This window comes from Manis javanica, chromosome 5 (genome assembly GCF_040802235.1).
Source record: "Manis javanica isolate MJ-LG chromosome 5, MJ_LKY, whole genome shotgun sequence".
NCBI classification, from domain to species: Eukaryota; Metazoa; Chordata; class Mammalia; order Pholidota; family Manidae; genus Manis; species Manis javanica.
Window position 1 is genome coordinate 100,671,731 of NC_133160.1, and position 17,853 is coordinate 100,689,583.

The 17,853-nt window shown below is 38.5% G+C and overlaps 2 protein-coding genes across 5 annotated transcripts in view; one reads left to right on the forward strand and one right to left on the reverse strand.

The window, feature by feature from the left end:
• Positions 1–427: 427 nt before the first annotated feature.
• TIGD2 (tigger transposable element derived 2) lies at positions 428–5,257 on the reverse strand. Its single transcript, XM_017670460.3, has 2 exons — positions 4,923–5,257; positions 428–4,741 (listed from the first exon to the last, which is right to left on the reverse strand). The coding sequence occupies exon 2, from the start codon at positions 3,892–3,894 to the stop codon at positions 2,317–2,319; it is 1,578 nt and encodes a 525-aa protein (XP_017525949.2). The 5' UTR covers positions 3,895–4,741; positions 4,923–5,257; the 3' UTR covers positions 428–2,316.
• Positions 5,258–5,515: 258 nt separating this feature from the next.
• Positions 5,516–17,853, forward strand: part of FAM13A (family with sequence similarity 13 member A) — a 320,862-nt gene continuing 308,524 nt past the window's right edge. For 2 of the 4 annotated variants that reach the window (XM_037020137.2, XM_037020139.2), the window contains exon 1: positions 5,516–5,793. Coding sequence is in view for 2 of the 4 variants with exons in the window: in XM_037020139.2 (XP_036876034.2) it covers positions 5,688–5,793 (106 nt within the window). In the remaining 2 variants the exon portion in view is untranslated. The remainder of the gene's footprint in view (positions 5,794–17,853) is intronic. The other 2 variants (XM_037020138.2, XM_037020140.2) reach the window with 2 other exon arrangements.

A 17,853-nucleotide genomic window follows, 5' to 3' on the forward strand; every position in this document is an offset into this window, starting at 1 on the left:
TCCTTTAAAAAATATGCACTTTTACAAATGGTAACCAATAAAATCTGTGGATATTTTCTTTAAAATACATAAAGTCAAATGAGAGCACATTGTTTCTGTGCTTCTCAAACTGGGATGCATATAAGCAGCATGTGGTAAAACAAGGTAACACAGTGCATCTTCCTAGAGAATATAATAAATATATCTGGAAGAGGGGAAAGATTTTTGTATTATGACTAATTATGGTATTAGGATGAATGGTTTGTTAGCATTCATAAAACAGGATTAAGGCATTTCAATGTAATAACTGAAGGAAGTCTGAAAAATTTATATTATCAAGAAGCTCTGTGAAAAAGCAAAGCACTATCCAAGTATGTCATTACCATTATCAGTTTTCAGAATACCTTAGTCTCCAAGAAGCCAAACAACCTCAGGACATGTCTGCAGATTCTCATTTCCTCAGGCCTACCTGGCAAGTGAAATAATTGTGTAAACTGAGGAAGGCATGCTAATAATACTGAATGAATTCTCCTTAAGAAAGTAGATTCTTAAGAGGTTTTCTGGAAAGGGACTCACTAGAACCCAAAGCTTCAGCTCAAAAGGCAGAATCCTAAGCTCTAAGGAAAGCCTGAAGAATTGTGAGATAGGGCCTCTGAAATCTTCAGTCAATCACAACTAGACTCCCTTTATATAAATCTGGGCCTAATTACTATAACCAAGGTCTCCTGTGGCATTTCTTTTGCTCTGATTTTCTACTGGTCCTGTGTTTAGTTTGAAAACATCTCAAGTGTCCTGCTTACTGTTACCTACTTTAAAGGTATTTGATTACTTTAATGAATTATGCCAATATTGGTAACGTAGATTCTATGAACAAACCCAACATTTATTTATTTTAGTAGCAGGTACAAAGCAAAGAAAGTATTAATTCCATTCCCATTTCCTTTTATAATTCAACCTAAAATGTCTTAAACATTCCTAAATGTCTCACTGTGCCTAGCAGTAGATGGTTAGGAAATGATTTCTAAGCTGGATTAACCTTTCAGTTTTCATTGAAATACATTATTGTATTTCAGCTGAAACTAGTTACCCATATCTTTCATTTCATTTCACCTCTAAAGGCTTTTACCAACACAGCAACATCAGGGTTGAGTCACACACCAGATTTATTCTGCATACTTCTGAAACTCATTAATTCCTGTCCTTAGTTATAGGAGCTACCACCCAAAGAGGACTATTCTAAACCAGGTCCTGTTCTAAGCCCATATTATTTAAAATCCACATATTAACTCCTCTCAAAAACTGAGGCAGGTATGAGTCCTACTTTACAGATGGATTAAATAGCTTGCCCACAGTCACACAGCAGCCCTTGCCCATCCATTGTGCCTTTCTCCTGTTTTGTCAGTCTATTGTTCATGTGATGGTTCCACAAATTATATGTATGTGTATATCCAGTATTCTCACAGAAAAATATGCTGTAAGAAAGCAAATGACATACTTTGTAAGCTTTGAAGTGTTACATAAATATCAGATAGCTTATTAAAAGCTATTAACATATCTATACTAATAAAGGATCAAAACGATAGCCAATAAAATTTAACCCTTACCTCTTCTAATCACACTGGTTTGGGGAACTGAAATCTATTTTTCTGCAACAGGGATGACCTTCTTTTCACAACTATGAAGGAACTCTCCATATTGTCAAGTGGAATAAAAATGAAGCGCAAGCCCTTTCCCTGGGGACATTTATCCTTACTTCTTTTTCCTTCATTATACTCAGAGATGTCCAATCTGAACTGCTGACTGCCCAAATACTGTTAGTATAGAATGCCATATTTAAGGCTTGAGACTCTTTTCCTTCACTTCTCTGTTTCCAGTGAAATACTTCAAGCATAATCATCTGAGTTCTAAGATTTTCAGCAGGTGGAAAAACTGTGGAAATGGAAACTTACCCCAACATATTTCAGTTTGGAAACCAAAGTTCAGAGAAAGTCATAAATATTCAGTTTCAGTAAGATTTATTGATTGCCCAGAGTGTGCATGGGCCCTATTAGACATTGAAATTCAGGCACAAAAGAGACACAAGTTCCCTGGCCTCAGGTACCTTATGATCTAATTAGTATAATACAGATTAGAAACGGTAGACAGACAAGTTATATATCAATGCTCACTTAACATTAAAGAGCAGTAATTTAAGTAATCCAAAATGGCATCTAATCTTAAAATCATTTATAAAATGTATTTGGTCTTGAAATCCACAGCACTTCAAATAAGATCATGAACTTCAACTGCAGATAAAGTCTCAAAGATGCAAATACACTGAAACCTTTAGAAGCATCATTAAGGACTCTTGTTATTCTGAATCTTCTGTTTTCTTCTTATTATTGTTCGAAGTCTCCGTAATACCAGTTTATCAGACAGAAGCATGTCATCTTGTTGTTCTAGATAATCCAGCAAATTTTCAGTCCATTCAAGAGCAGCTTTATGGCTAATATATTTCTCTGGATTCAGTTCTGCTTTTCTAGTCTTTTTAGAAGGCTTTTGCTCAGAAGGCTTGGCCTGGTCCTCAGCGCCTTCACTGTCAGTTAGCACCCGACAGCTTGAGTCATTACTCTGAGAGTCAAACCACTGATCAAGATTCTCAATGTCAACGTGTTCACAGTCTTCTGTATTCTGTAAAACAGTTGCTAAGTTAGCTGCTAACATGGCTCCTTCATCAATGTTCGTGCCAGAATTCTCTTCATTGCCAGGGAAAAGTTTTTTCCATGCTTTGGTTATGGTACTTGATTTTACCATGTTCCAAGCTCTTGATACTTCATAAATTGCATCTAATACTGTCAAGTTCTTCCAAAACATTTTTGGGTCAATTCCTTCACCCATGTATTTCTGGAGAAGTCCTGTTCGGTAGTATCTTTTTACTGTGGCTAGAACCCCCTGGCTCATCGGCTGAATTAGACTTGTGACATTTGGTGGCAAATGTTTCACAATTATTCTGCCATCATCTGAACTCAACAATTCTTCATTTGGATGTGCTGGGGGGAAATCCAAAAGAAGCACTGCTTTTTCTAGAAGCCCCTTGGATTTCAAATGCTTCTGTACCTGTGGCACAAAATATTTTTCAAACCACTGTCTGAAAACAGAATATTCCATCCATGCACTTTTTTGACTGAAATAAGCGACAGGAAGGTTTGAAAGGTCAGCTCCTTTGAATGCACGGGGTTTTTTTGCTTTTCCCACAACACAGAGATTAAGTTTGTGTAAACCTGTGGCATTTGCACAGCACATAATAATGATTCTCTCTCTGCTTGACCTATAACCAGAAGTACTTTGCTCAGTTTCAAGAGCCAATGTCCTTGAAGGTAAACATTTCCAGAACAATCCAGTTTGATCAGCACCATAAATTTGCTCCGGTTGTAGATTCTCTCTCTCAACAAATTCCTGAAAGTTACCACAAAATTCACTAGCAGCAGTTTCATCTCCTTTTAATTTTGTTCCTTTACCGGCAGCCTTTGGAATACCATGGCGCTGCTTAAATCGAGTTAGCCAGCCAGATGATGCATTAAAATCACCTTCCATCCCCAGAGCATCAAAAAAGAACTTTGCTTGTTTTGCACAGATTGTTCCAGACACCGGAATCCCATCTGTTTTCTGTTGGTTAAACCACTCTATCATTACTCTATCAAGTTCCTCATATGTTGATGACTTCATAGATTTACGTTTGGATACCCCACTTGTAGGATCTGAACCATTTGCATAGTTTATTATCCTTTCTTTGTTCTTTTTAATATCACGAACTGTGGATTCACCAATTCCATACACCACAGAAAGTTTTTTGAAAGAGATGCCTTCCTCAAGTTTCTTAATAATGTCAAGCTTGTCCTTAATTGTCAACACCACACGCTTACGTTTCCCCAACATTTTAAGTGTCTAATATTTTAGGCAATTACTAGAACAAGATACTTAACAACTTAGATTTGAACACAATGAAACTAGAAAATGGGGTTTTAAGACCTCTCCCTTGTCCTCCTAGGATGTACAGTGTGCTGGCCAGGCTGACTCTCTTCACTTTGCTGTTTTAAAAATTATGTATTCCCTTCAATGAGGACTAGTTCCAGTCAACCCTATTTTCTATCTTTCTTCCTATTCTCTTAGTTGAAGGTCTTTTCATGAGCTGCAATAGAGATTGCAACTTATATTGTACCAGCAAGTTCTCTAAAACAGTCCTATTGCCTACTCAATTCTTCTGGCCGTCATTAAAGGTGAGGTTCTTTTCTAACTAAGACTCGTGGGAGTAGTTTGGGAAACGTTCTAGGGAATAGTTTTAGGACAGTTGCAAACGTGACATACAGGAAAATATAATGGTGTCTGTCAGGCAGTGCACTGTAGTGCAGCTGCCTCTTACAGGCAAGGGCTGCTATAGATTATCTGCTGGTTATGGAAATCATAGGCAAGTATGGTAAGGCAAGCTGGGCAGAAGTGAGTCGTGCAAAAACGGTGAAAGTGGACAGGCAGAAAACTGTACTCTAACATGACACAAACTTATACCTAATGTATTTTGCAACTGGAAAGGAAAAAAGTGACCAAGAGATGGTGTCACATAAAACATCAAAAACTTCATTGGCGGAAGTCAGAACTCATGGTAGAGGGTATGGGGTGCAAGGTTCAGCGAAGATGCTACAATAATCCTGATGAAAGATGATCCTCGATGTGCCAATAGAAGTGGTTCTTGTGGGGGGGCTGTTTAGATTCTCGGAGCCTCCGAAACCTAAAGGAAAATACCAAAAACATTTTTTTTTTCAGTATCAGGGTTCGTGGCATTACCCACATGTATCCTGCAGCTATGTTGTGAAAATTAAGCCTCCTATCAATGGGATGGCTGAATATGAGAGATAATGCTTTCAGGCGTTATCTGGAGTGACACACAGAGCAGGACCTGAATTGCCTACCTCCTGATATTAAGAGGTCAAAGAGAAGCCGCGTTAGCGAGGGCCTCTCCCCGCAGGGCGAGCTCCGGAGCGCGGGACGTCTTGGCTCACGCGGAGGGAGCCCGGATTCCTCCGTGGACTCAGCGACCGGGTGTCACCGCCGCAGACAGCCGGCGAGTGAGCGGCCGCTTGGCGCAGGGGACGGTCGTCCGTGTGCGGAGGGCATCGTTCTCCGCCTGCCTGCGCGGCGGCCAGACTGCCCTGAAAGCAAATGGAGTCTCCTAAGGGAGGCTGACACTGGTGGCACGGCGGCCGCGAGGGGCGAGCGTCGCCGCCGGAGCCGGAAGGCGGGGGATTAGGATGCACGCGCGCGCCCCCGCAGGAACGTGTGCCGGCGAGGGGGCGGGGCCTGGGCGGGCGGGCGCGCGCGGTCCGGGGGCAGGGTCTCTGGCGAGGGTGTGGGCGGGGAAGGCCGCCGAGGCGCCTGTAGTGGTTTCCGCCAATACCGGCTTGCTCCGGCCTGCAGGCCACTTCACCCGCCAGCAGGGGGCGGTGCAAGCTCACGGTGTTTTGACGTTTATCCCAGTGGCCCGCTCCTGCGCGCGGCGCTTCCTCCACTCTCAGGTGAAGTGAAGATCGCACCCTGTGAGGGCTCCCAAGAAAGCCGCCCGTCTTCAGGTGGCAGGGGCGGGAAGTACATGAGGGCGAGCGCGCGTGAAACGTGTTGACAAATAGCAGAGTGCCCGCCCGCCCGCCTGCTGGGATAGGACTGTCGGAGCAAGGATTATGAGCCACGGTAGGAGCGAGCGGACGCGGCTGCTGACCGGAGGCGGGGAGCGAGGTTCAGGAGGCGCTGGGCTCACTCTCCAACACCCACCGGAGCAAGCCCGAGGTGGGCGCAGCGAGGGCCTGTTAAGCTGAGTACTGGCTTCTCCCCCTGGTGGGATGCTCGAGGGTTTGAGTTGTGCAAATCCGATTGTACGTGGGGGCTCCTTGGTGAATTTCCTGGCGCCCCTTAACTCCTCCTGCTTCTCGACAGAGTTAAGGAAATTGCAGTTTGACAAAGACTCCCTTAATTTGTTTCAAACGGAGATACCACACGTTTCTCTCGGCACCCTAAGCGGCGCAAACGAGCGCACCTGCTCACCCTCCGCTGCGGTGAGCCACGCCTTCCCGCTTCCCGGACTAGGTCCCTGAAGGGAAGCCTTCGCAGAAGGCAGCGGCTGCATCTTCGCCCTGCAGCACTTGTTTACCAAGCAAACACATTTAGCCTCTTCTTTTCCTTTTTGTATAGAGCTTTGAAAAATGGAAAGGTCTAAAGTTAAATTTCTCTAATATCTGAACACAAATGATTGATCTTTTTCGGTAACGCAAAGGAACAGAGTACTTATTTATTGGCAAAAGCCATATTGTTGCTAGGATGTTTTAAAAGGAACTTGCCTGAGCATACATAACTGCAGAAAAATGTTGATTCTGGCCTCCAAACTGCTCCATTGCCTTGCGCAAAATGACAGCCTTCCCCCATCAGGCAGGAAGGAAAATCTTAGATCTCTTAATTATGCTGTGGAGTTAAAAGTGTTTTTTGACAAATACCTGCTTTTTCTGAAGGTATATATCCCCCAATCCCCAGGCCCAGCACCACCCAACAGCAGATACATCAACCAGTCAGTTTCGGCTGTCTTGGTTGAATATTTTGGGTAAAGTACAACTTCGTGCTAGTTTAACACCACTTTAAAAAGTTTTCCCTGGTAATTGTAAGAAGCGTGAAAACAATCGTATCTGATACATTATTCATTCCTCATAAGGGAAAGATCTGACACTGAGGGCCAACCAAAAGAGGGGGAGTGTAACCAGATGTTAGCCTGGCTTTCCTCCGACCCCTCACCCACTCACCTATTGGGGTCATGAGGTCCCATGATATTTAAATAAAATGAACCCTGCCTCTTACCATCCTTCCTCCCCATCCACTATCTTTGGGGTTCAATTTCCTTCTAAGCACCACTTGGATCATTTCTCTGTTTTTGCAGAATTCTCCAGCTTGCTGGTGTTTTACTTAGAGCTGTTTCCTTTTCATCTCCTTGTATATAAGTCCAAGTCTGGAACACAGCCCACATGCCTTGGTTCCCTCAAAACACCACTTACACAAGACAGTTGTATTTAGCAGATGCTTAACAAGACTTTATCCAAGACAGCTGTGCCTTTACACAAGCTAGTTTTACCTAAGAGATTGTTTCCTTTTTGTTGGGGGAGGGGTCACTAACTGTAGCATATTTGTAATAGTGTACAGGGGTAGGTGGACCTTAGAATAGAGGGCCTGGCATCCTTGTTTTATTAACAGCCTGATTGGCCACCGGGAACTTAGTGTCAGTTCTTCTCTCTGGACCACAGCCCCACTCCATGTTGCTATGTCATCCCCTCCCTTTTCTCTCCAGCATTTTTCTACTCACCGCCTCCTCTTTCCCTCTTAGCTGTTTGTGAAATATTGATTCTTTTTCTTTAGTCTGCTGAGCAATTTTGTATTTATCTTTTAATGGTCCCTTACCATTCACTGTGGCTTATTTTATAATTGAAAGAGCTTTCACCTCTTAGGGAATTCTGTTGCTATTATTCCTTTCCTTGTAGATATATGCAGTCTCTCTTAATTCTTATAACAATACTATGAGGTCAATGTTACCTCTGTTTTATGTACAAGGAAGCAAAGGCATAAAAAGTATATGAATCTGTCAAATGCAGGTGGCAGAATAGAGTTGAGTGAGGTCTAACAGGCTTGAAAGCAACATGCTTTGCCCAGACTATTATGATTGAAGTATTTAACTAAAAAACATGAGAAAGTATACTATGACTAGTGATTTTTGCACAATTAAAAAGTTGCCTTTTGTTAAAATGGAATTTTTATGTTAACCTGCTAAAAAGGCATTCTAATCATGAGAGCACTTGAAGCTAGCCACAGAGTTCATCAGACACAGAATTTGGCTTATTGGAATGTGAGTTTTGTGAAAACTAACCCAAATCACCTGAAAGTGGAGCATGTTTCTTATTGTCACAAGCTCTAAATTCCCTTTCTGCTGGGATAATAACTGCAGATACATTATGCAGCCTTGCTTTCAGTAGTAGTCTCTATGCATAATAACTTGAATATGACATCTGTAGGTAACTTCTTAATTGTAAAGGAACTAACAGCCTTTTTTTGCCTTTTGGGTCCCATTTCCTTTATTATTGACCCTTATTTACTTGGAGATTTTTGTTTGCTGAATTAGCTACTCCTATGAACTTAAGATGACATGATACTATTATTCCATATGTATTAATCTGATTTAATATTAAATAGTATTTTTCTGTTAATAATTGAAATATATTTACTGCCAACAGAAAATTCATGTTTTTCACAAAGATCATTTACTGTCACCTACTTTGGGGGACACATAATACCAATGGGAATTTTTCAGCTAAAATATAATTTATTTTTCTTTTGGGGCATGTGTGTATGTATTTTAGGGCAAACAGGATGTGTAACAGTTGTCATCAGTAAAGGGAAAGTTTATTCTTTGAAGTCTCTCTTAGTTGTAAAGTTATTTTACTTTGTATTACAGACAAAAGCCCAAATTATCATTTTAATATTTAAGAAATCCTTTTAAATGATTAAAGGTAGAATACTTTTCTACTTAAATTACTGGACACAAGTGAAATATCAGATTATTCACTGGAAAATCTCATATCTTTTTTAAAAAGTTGTTAACATGATATTGAAAGATAGTAACTTCTTATACTCTTGAATCATATGGATGCCCAGTAAAGGGACTTTCAAACTTAATTTTGTTTTCTGTGTTTCCTTTTTGGCTGGCAGTAGGTTTTCTTTGCAGGACAGGCAAAGAAGAAAGAATGAGTTCCTAGGAGGGTAGAAAAGCTTTAATATGGTTTGAAAAATGAAAATTACTGGTGGAAGAGTTTAAGAAAAAGTCAGGCTTGCTTCCTAAAAAGAAAGTGTGGCTATAAATCGAAGAAGCCATGGAATTGTTGGTCAATGTCAGCAATTTGGGTGGGAGACTTGAGTGGAATGTACATACTCCCCTTACCTTTCCACACCTGCCCGGTGTCCTGTGTTCTCTGAAGGAGCCTTCGGCTCAGACTGCTCAGGTCAGGTAGACGGAGCACCGCCGGGCAACAGACTGCCGGGTCTCCTGTGTCCTCCGCTCCTGAAGCTTCATGCATGAGGCTCTTTGTGCTGCTCTTTTATCCTGAAAAGTCTTCTCCTTTCTCTGTTAATCTGTACACACTTCCAGTTCTAGTTCATCCCAAAGTCGCATTTCTCAATGTTTCTCTTCACACCTTATGAGTCAGACTACCAGGGTCCAAACATAGATTCTGGAGCTTATTCCAGGGATGAAGGACAGAAGTCTTTGTTTTCAGTGAGCATCTAAGTGATCCTAATATGCCAATGTTTGAAAACCTTGTATACTGGCTTTTTGAATGAGATTCCTCCCTCATAATATATTCTTTTGAAAGGGAGATTTTCTTCTTCCCACTCCTTCCTCCTTAAATTATATATAGTGTTCGATAGAAAATCATACCAGTATTCAGAGATAACTGCTCTTACCATTTTGGTGTGTTTCCATTATCTTTTTTATATCAATGTGATATACATGTATGCACCCACCTTATAAATATGTGTGTACATATATATGTCAATTTTTAAAATGAGAAACACTAAGTCAAAATATACGTAAAATTTTATACATGCTCTTGCAAATATTTTATGTGGATTCTCATCAGCCAAATAGCACCAGAAACACACCTGTTGCCAAATTGGGTTTATTATTGCAGAAGGGAGATCTATACTTTGGAAAACCATGGAGTCTCTCAAAAAGAGGAAATATGGTGGAATTTATTATAGGATTTGGGTACAGTGATTTTATGGAGCCTTAAAGATGGTTGGGAGTCTGTTCTGGATTGGGTGCTGTCAGAAAGCAGGGGCAATTTGGCTGTTGGGCATGAGCAGTTTTTACCTAGGAAGCTAGACGAACAGAGGCCAGATGTACAGTTGGAGAAGAAGCAGTAGTCACTCCTGCTAGCCAGGAAAGGGTGGTTGCCTAGCATTTTCCCACTCTCTCCTTGTTAACGTTCTTTTTGGGCAAGATTACAGAGTGATATGTTTTGTTTTGTTTCACCACAATCATGGGGAGTCCACCTTGAAGGTCTGTAAATTTAGATTCCGCAGGGTAGTACCATACCTACCTTATTCAGAGCTCTCAACACATTCTCAAAGGATCCAGGATCCAAAAAAATTTAAATAATTATCATTGATAGGTTAATTCATTCAGCCTTGAAGATATCCTTAATTCAACTGGGAAGGTATATCATGATGCAGTTCTACCTTAGTGAGACTCCCTTATGCCTGAGGAACATAGTCACTAACACCTGGCTTCAGTGTTCCTTAAGAGGCCTCGTAATAATGCTAATCAAACTCAGCTTTGATCACCCTTAGAACGTTCCTCATTCAAAAGGAAATCCCATACTATCCTCCTTACCCCAACCCTTCCTCCTGTATCCCAGCTTTTGGGAAGACTCGTCTCTGTGGATTGCCTATTCTAGACATTTCATATAAATAGAATTATACAATATGTGTCCTTTGTGACTAGCTTCTTTCACTTAACATGTTTGCAAGCTTTATCATGTTGTAGCCTGTATCATTTTACTGCTAAATAATCTATTATATGGATATACGATATTTTATACATTCATCAGCAGATGAACATATAGGTTGTTTCTACTGTCTGACTATTATAATGGTGCAGTGAACATCCATGTACAAGTGTTTGTGTGGGCGTATGTTTTCATTTTTAGATATGTAACTGATTGGAATTGCTGGGTTATATGGTAACTGTTGAAGCTTTTGACGGGCTATTTTTTGAAGCATATTACATTTTTACAGTGTATGAAGACTGTCTTAGCCCATTCAGACTGATAACAAAATACCATAGACTGGATGGTTTATAAACAACAGAAACTTACCTCTCAGTTATGGAGGCCAGGAAGTCCTGGATCATGGTGCCACAGATTGGGTGTGATGGCTGGTTAGGACCTGCTTCCTGATTCACAGATGGTGCCTTCTTGCTATGTGCTCACATGGTGGAAGGGCCAAGGTATCTCTGTGGGTCTCTTTTAATTAATGGAACACTAATTTCATTAATGAAGGCTGCACTCTCATTACCTGAGTACCACCCACAGGGCCCACCTCTTAAAACCAACACATTGGGTATTAGGAATTCAGCATATGAGTTTTGGAGGGACATAAATATTCAGGTCATAGCAGGCAACAATTTCTCCACATCCTCGCCAACACTTATCTTTTTGGTGTGTAACCATCCCAGTGTGTATGAAGTGGTATTGCATTGTAATTTTGATTTGCATTTTCCTGATGTCTGCTTGGAACATCACTTTCTGTGCTTATTTACCATTTGCATGTCTTCCTTGGAGAAATCTGTTTGTATACTTAACTCAGTTTTTAATTGAGTTATAACAGAGTTATAATGTTAAGTGTTAAATGTTCCAGTTCACTGTTTCTCCTAGAGAGAATGCATAAGATAATCTTCTGAGGGATATCTCTGCTTTTATCCCAACTGATGTTGTAAATAACACTCATTATATCCTCTCACTTTACTTAAGGATTCATATGATAAGTTCTGGGTATCTCTAATGTCAGAAGAAAAAAAATTGTGATTTCCAGATGAAACTTGGCTTCCTTTTATCTGATGTAAGAACTAGGTATTTCCATTTTAGCACTGACTGGTACAAATCTATGAGCTTAAGTTTGTGCTTTATAGCTATAGCTAATTCATTTTGAATTCTCAGTACTGTTCTTTTTCTGATTCATTAATTGTGCTTTTTAATTTTAATGTTTTAATGGTAACTCAATATTATAGTTATTGCCACCATTGTTTTAGAAGCATGTAAATAACAAAACTGAGACCAGACAAGTAGTACATGTTAGTGATTCATTTTATGGGTTCTGGAAACATGATCTCTAGTTCATTTTCCTGACTGTCAGTTATCAGCCATGGAATCTCCAACTGGTTCTATAAAATCTTTCATGTATGGAAAAAGGCAATAAAAGTCATACTGATAATTAGTTTTGTTATAAGCATGAACTGAAATAGCATATACATAAATTGCTTTGCAGGATACCCAACACTTTGCAGTGAGCTCTAAGTAAATACATGCTGTGATTTTATTATTTCCTACATCTTTTGACTAGAAGGAAATACTTGCATTCTCTCAACCTTCAAGAAAGGAGGCTTTGATGAAAGCTATAGATAGTTAATAGACAACTAAAGTGGGAAAAGTCAGATTAATTCATACCCATACAATGATATTAGAGAATATTTGTGAGATCAGGTTTTGTATCTATGATTATAATTATAAGGGGGTTCACAAAATTACCTGAGGTTTATCTGTTGGAAATTCTTCTCTCATTAATCTAAAAAAGATACACATTTTCTGTTTATGCTTTAATGTTACCTCACAGCATACTGTATATACTGTCTTTCTGGGGGATATTTTGCCTGATTTTAGATATCTGAAGGGGTAGTAAAGATATAAAATGTGGGTAAAAGTCTTCAAATAGTCATCCCTTTGGAAATGTGTTCAAAATATACTTGAGTTTATTATCTTTGTTTTCCTTTTATAAGGTTTAAAAACCATAAAAATTGGAAGGAAGTTCCTAACTCTGCAATTCCTCTTTATATTGTATCTCTCAACCTAAACCCTGACATGGCAATTCTGGAAGGTGGTAGTAGATGACAGTTACCTTGGCTTCTTATATTTTTCCTTCTTTTGCTCTTTTATACCCACAAATATATTTACATATATTCCCTCTTCTCTGTACACTTAAGTTTGGAGCATTCACAAATTTTTCTCCTCTCTTCTGCATCGTGTTCTTTTCCTTGTAGGATGTAATAGTGGAATTCGCTAACAGTTTGCAAAGTCCTTATCAATTAGTGCTGCAACAGATGTACAACTATATGATTGCTTATTTAGGAAAAATTTATAGAATTATTAGGTTTGTCATTTTGAAGCTGACTGAGCTTTTAAAATTTCTCACTTCAAATGATAGTTTCCAGTAATGTTTAAAAGAAACAAACAGGCTGACTTATTTAACAACAATATCTGTTACTATGTCATCGGAGTTAATTTTGCACTGAATTTGTTTGTTTCTAAATTATTGGGTTTTTTTATTTTATCAATACATGGTTTTAGTTAATTTATTATTGCTACAGTCACAGAAGAGAAAGTATTACATAGATTTTCCTGATATGCCTTTCATGTGCACTATTGGGACTTGGACCAACTTTCCTTCCTCCTTCCTTCCTACATTGTTTTTATTTGCTTTTTAGAGTTACAGGGTTCTCTCCCTTTTACAGTTTCAGACTCTGATGTCAGTAACTTAGGAAATCAGTGTATCTCAGGCTGCAGTAAATTGCTTGACCACTAGTTTTGCTGTACTCTAATGAAGGGGAACAGACTTGGTATATATAAAATAGAGATTTAGCAGCAATTCATGTCTCTAAAGAATAATTAAATTATTGTAGTTATAGTAACATGAGATGTTATTAAACACTTAACTGCCAGATGAATGCATAAGAATCCTATTGCAATGCCCTTCCGTCTTTCCCAACAGCCTGTGATAACCCAGTGTCCTATAACTCCTGTGAGTCTTAGGCTCTTAGGATTGTTAGGTTATATCCACTTGAAAAAACAAAAATCCACTGGAAAGGAACATAATATCTGCTATAGTACATGGCACTTGGTATTCTCTTAGTAAGTACTTGATTCTTGAATGAATGAATAAGTAGTCTTGAGTTTCTACTTTTATGTACATCTTTCCATCTGTATGATTGGGCAAGTAATTTGTGTTTCAAATGTTTTTTCATTATAAAATAGGAATGACGACATTTACATCCTAGTGTTTTTTCATGTTGATTAAATAAGATATAGGTAAACATGCTTAATATTAGTATTGTAAAAGGTAAACTCTGTATCTCCTCTAATATTGTCCTCAGTTGGAATATTGGTTTATTGTTTATACTTGTAATTGGCAATGATTTTCATAATAAGTTATTTCCCTTAGCCTAATCACAATTAAAAATAAGGTGTGTTCTAAAGGGAGAGATTTACTAATCTTAATTTAATATGTTCCTGAACACGTAGGTCTCACAGAAGCATGGGTTTGAAGTCTAGTTTTGTCCATTACTGGCTGTGTGAATCTGATCCTCTCTTGAGCCTCAGTCTCATTTTACAAGAATGGATAATACCTGTGCTATGAAATTGCTGAGATAATGAAGTGAGAATATATGTGAAAGGCTTTGGCAATAAACAGATGTTAGTGACTGCCCCCTATGCCACCTCACAAGTTAAAACATCTTTTAATTCTAGTTCTGAGAATTATTATTCAGCAATAAGAATATTTTCGTATTTGTTTAAGATCACATTTGCCTCTTGTAAAATGTTTTTTAATTTCCCTTTCTGGATTTCTAAAAAAAGATGACAATCCATGTTACTTATTACAGTCTTGAAATGGGTAGACACTGCCAGCACAGGTCACATGTTTAAAAACTTGTTTTAAATAACTTTTTTTTTAATAGACTGGATTCTTATCATTCATTTAAAGATCAAAAGTAATTGCCTCAAATTTCAACTTAATCTTTATTCAGAGGTAAGAATTGAAAAATTCAGGGGAGTATTCTTGATAAAAAGGTTGAAAATGAAGGACTCAAACATTAAGGGCAAGAAACATATCTTCCCATGAGTGCTGTACTTGTAGTTGGTCCTTCTGTCTTAGAGATTTTATATTCTTTTTTTTTTGTAGTATTGGCAAATTTAGGGTTGAGTATTTTTTTTTATAGATAATTATTTTTTATTGAAGGGTTGTTGACACACAGTATTACATTAGTTTCAGGTGTACAACACAGTGATTCAACGTTTATATACATGATTCTAGGTACCAGCTATCACCATACCAAGTTGTTACAATATTTTGACTATATTCCTTATGCTCTACATTACATCCTGGTTACTTATTTATTTTACAATTGGAAGTGTGTACTTTTTTGTTGTTGTTGTTGTGAGGGCATCTCTCCTATTTATTGATCAAATGGTTGTTAACAACAATAAAATTCTGTATAGGGGAGTCAATGCTCAATGCACAATCATTAATCCACCCCAAGCCTAATTTTCATCAGTCTCCAATCTTCTGAAGCATAACGAACAAGTTCTTACATGGAGAACAAATTCTTACATAGTGAATAAGTTACATGAACAGTACAAGGGCAGTCATCACAGCAACTTTCGGTTTTGCTCATGCATTGTGAACTATAAACAATCAGTTCAAATATGAATATTCGTTTGATTTTTATACTTGATTTATATGTGGATACCACATTCCTCCCTTTATTATTATTATTTTTAATAAAATGCTGAAGTGGTAGGTAGATGCGAGATAAAGGTAGAAAACATAGTTTAGTGTTGTAAGAGAGCAGATGTAGATGATCAGGTGTGTGCCTGTAGACTATGTGTTAATCCAAGCTAGACAAGGGCAATAAAACATCCATGGATGCAGCAGATTTCTCTCAGAACAGTGGGGGAGAGGTTCTAAGCCTCACCTCTGTTGATCCCCATTTTCTCACCTGATGGCCCCCCTGCGACTGTGCCTGTCTTAGGTTGTTCCTCCCTTGAGGAATCTTACCTGTCTCTGGCTAACTAGTCATCTTCCGGGGCCATACAGGGAAATGTAAAGTTGGTAAGTGAGAGAGAAGCCTTATTGTTTGAAAAGGTTAGTTTTTTACTTCTTTGGATATTTATGCCCTGTGGCTTCTATGCCCAGCATTTGTCTTGAGGTATCTTTACCACTTGGAAGAATTGTGATACACGGTAAATTCGATATGAGGCACGAATTCTATTTAGGGGTTGTAATTAGGAAGGAAGAAGAAAAGCTATAGAAGTAGCAGGCGGAAGAAAACATGGGAAGATTGATTATTTCTTTGACATATCTTCAGATTTTATATTCTTATAAAACATAATCTTCTAATTTCTTAAGACAGTATAAGTCTTTATACTTTTCCAGTTATATTGAGATATACTTGACATAACATTATGTAAGCTTAAGGTCTACAACATAATGTTTTCTTAAATGTAAATATTGTGAGATGTTTACCATAATAAGTTCAGTTAACATCCATCACCTCACAGTTACATGTTTTTTTTTCTTGTGATGAGAACTTTTAGATCTACTGTCCTAGCAGCTTTCACATATGCAGTACAGTATTATTAACTGTAGTCACTTCCCCAAACATTACATCCCCAAGACTTGTAACTGGAAGTTTGTACCTTTTGACCACCTTCATCTGTTTCCCCACCCTATATTTGTTATTCTTGAACTCTTTGCTTTTCCAGATCTCTGACTTTTTTCTCTAAAATCCCTTAGAAATCACATCTGTGCTCAGACTCTTCAACTCTTTCTGATGACACTCATATAATCTCTATTTCTTGTCCTAACTTTTAAATGCATCCTAATGTGCTTCCAGAAGCAACCCTAGATTTATGACCACACATTTACTGTACTAATTGTACAAATATTTGATATGAAGCTTACAAGGAAATAGAATGAGAATGCCTTGAGGGACAGGGTCATATCTTAATCTAGAAACTAAGTTTGCAAACAGTAACGATGCTGTGTTTAAGTACTGTGTTAGTGGTTTAAATCAGGCATATATGCACACAGAGGAGCAACAGTAGAAATGCTAGCGACATTGGTGCTGGGTGTTGAAGTATATGTATGAGTTCCCCAAGAAGAAAAGGAGACAGGACATTTCCGGCAAATATAAGATCATGCAAAGAGTCTGAAGTGGGAAAATATATACCTTATTTAATTTGTGGAACAACAAATTTAATTTTCTATTGCTGCTGTAACAAATTACCACAAGTTTAGTTTCTTTAAAAAATGTAACCTTATTATCTCACTATTCTGGAGGTCAGAGTATGAGAAATGAATTTGGGCTAAAGTCAAGGTCCTACTTGATGCTCTAGGGGGAATGCTTGTTTTTTCCAGCCTCTAGAGGCCGCCTTCCTTCCTTGCTTGTGACCTCTTCTTCCATCTTCAAGTCAGCCACTTTGCATCTTCAAATCTCTCCAACAATTGCTGCCTCCACTGTCACGCTCTTCCAACTCTGACTCTCCTACCCTGTCTAAGGACACATGTGATGATCTTGGGTTTAGGCAATCCAGGATAATCTCCCTATCTCAAGATCTTTAACTTAATCACATCTGTAAGATCCCTTTTGCTATTCAGGGTAACATATTCATGAGTTTTGGGGACTAAGATGTGGACATCTTTGGTGGGCCTTTATCCAGCCTATCACAAGCAAGAAGGATAGAGTTTAAAGTATATAATGGGGATAAAGCTAGTATGGAATTAGATTTTGAAAACTGTGCTAAGGAGTTTGGAATTTAGTTTATAGCCCAGCAGTTTTTATTCTTAAAGGGTTAAAAGTTTTAAGGTAGATGCTCGCTTCTCTGTGCATACACTCAAAATTCAATTACATGAGTGATTGCAGAGCCCCTGAAACCTATCTATGGAGCCCTTAGACCTAAAGAGAGAATAATTAGGAAAGTAACATAAATCTGTTTCAGAAATGTAATGGTGTAGTTGTACCAAAGGATTGTTGATGAGGTACAACATCTTACAAATTTAAATTTTTTAAAAATGGCTGTGGGAACAGAGAAGAAATTGATCTGAAAAATCTTCTACAGGTAGAATAAACAGGCTATAGTGATTAAAGAAGCCAGAGGAGGCTGCAGCCACCTTAGGAATGTTTATGAAAATGATCCTAATTTATACTCCCTACTGATCTTTTTTTCTCCCACTGTGTGACTGATTTCTAGAGTCTGCCTAAAACAAGTG

What these genes read in the sequence shown, in the direction of transcription:
- TIGD2 (XM_017670460.3), bottom strand. Translation starts at nt 3,894, where the DNA reads ATGTTGGGGAAACGTAAGCGTGTGGTGTTGACAATTAAGGACAAGCTT.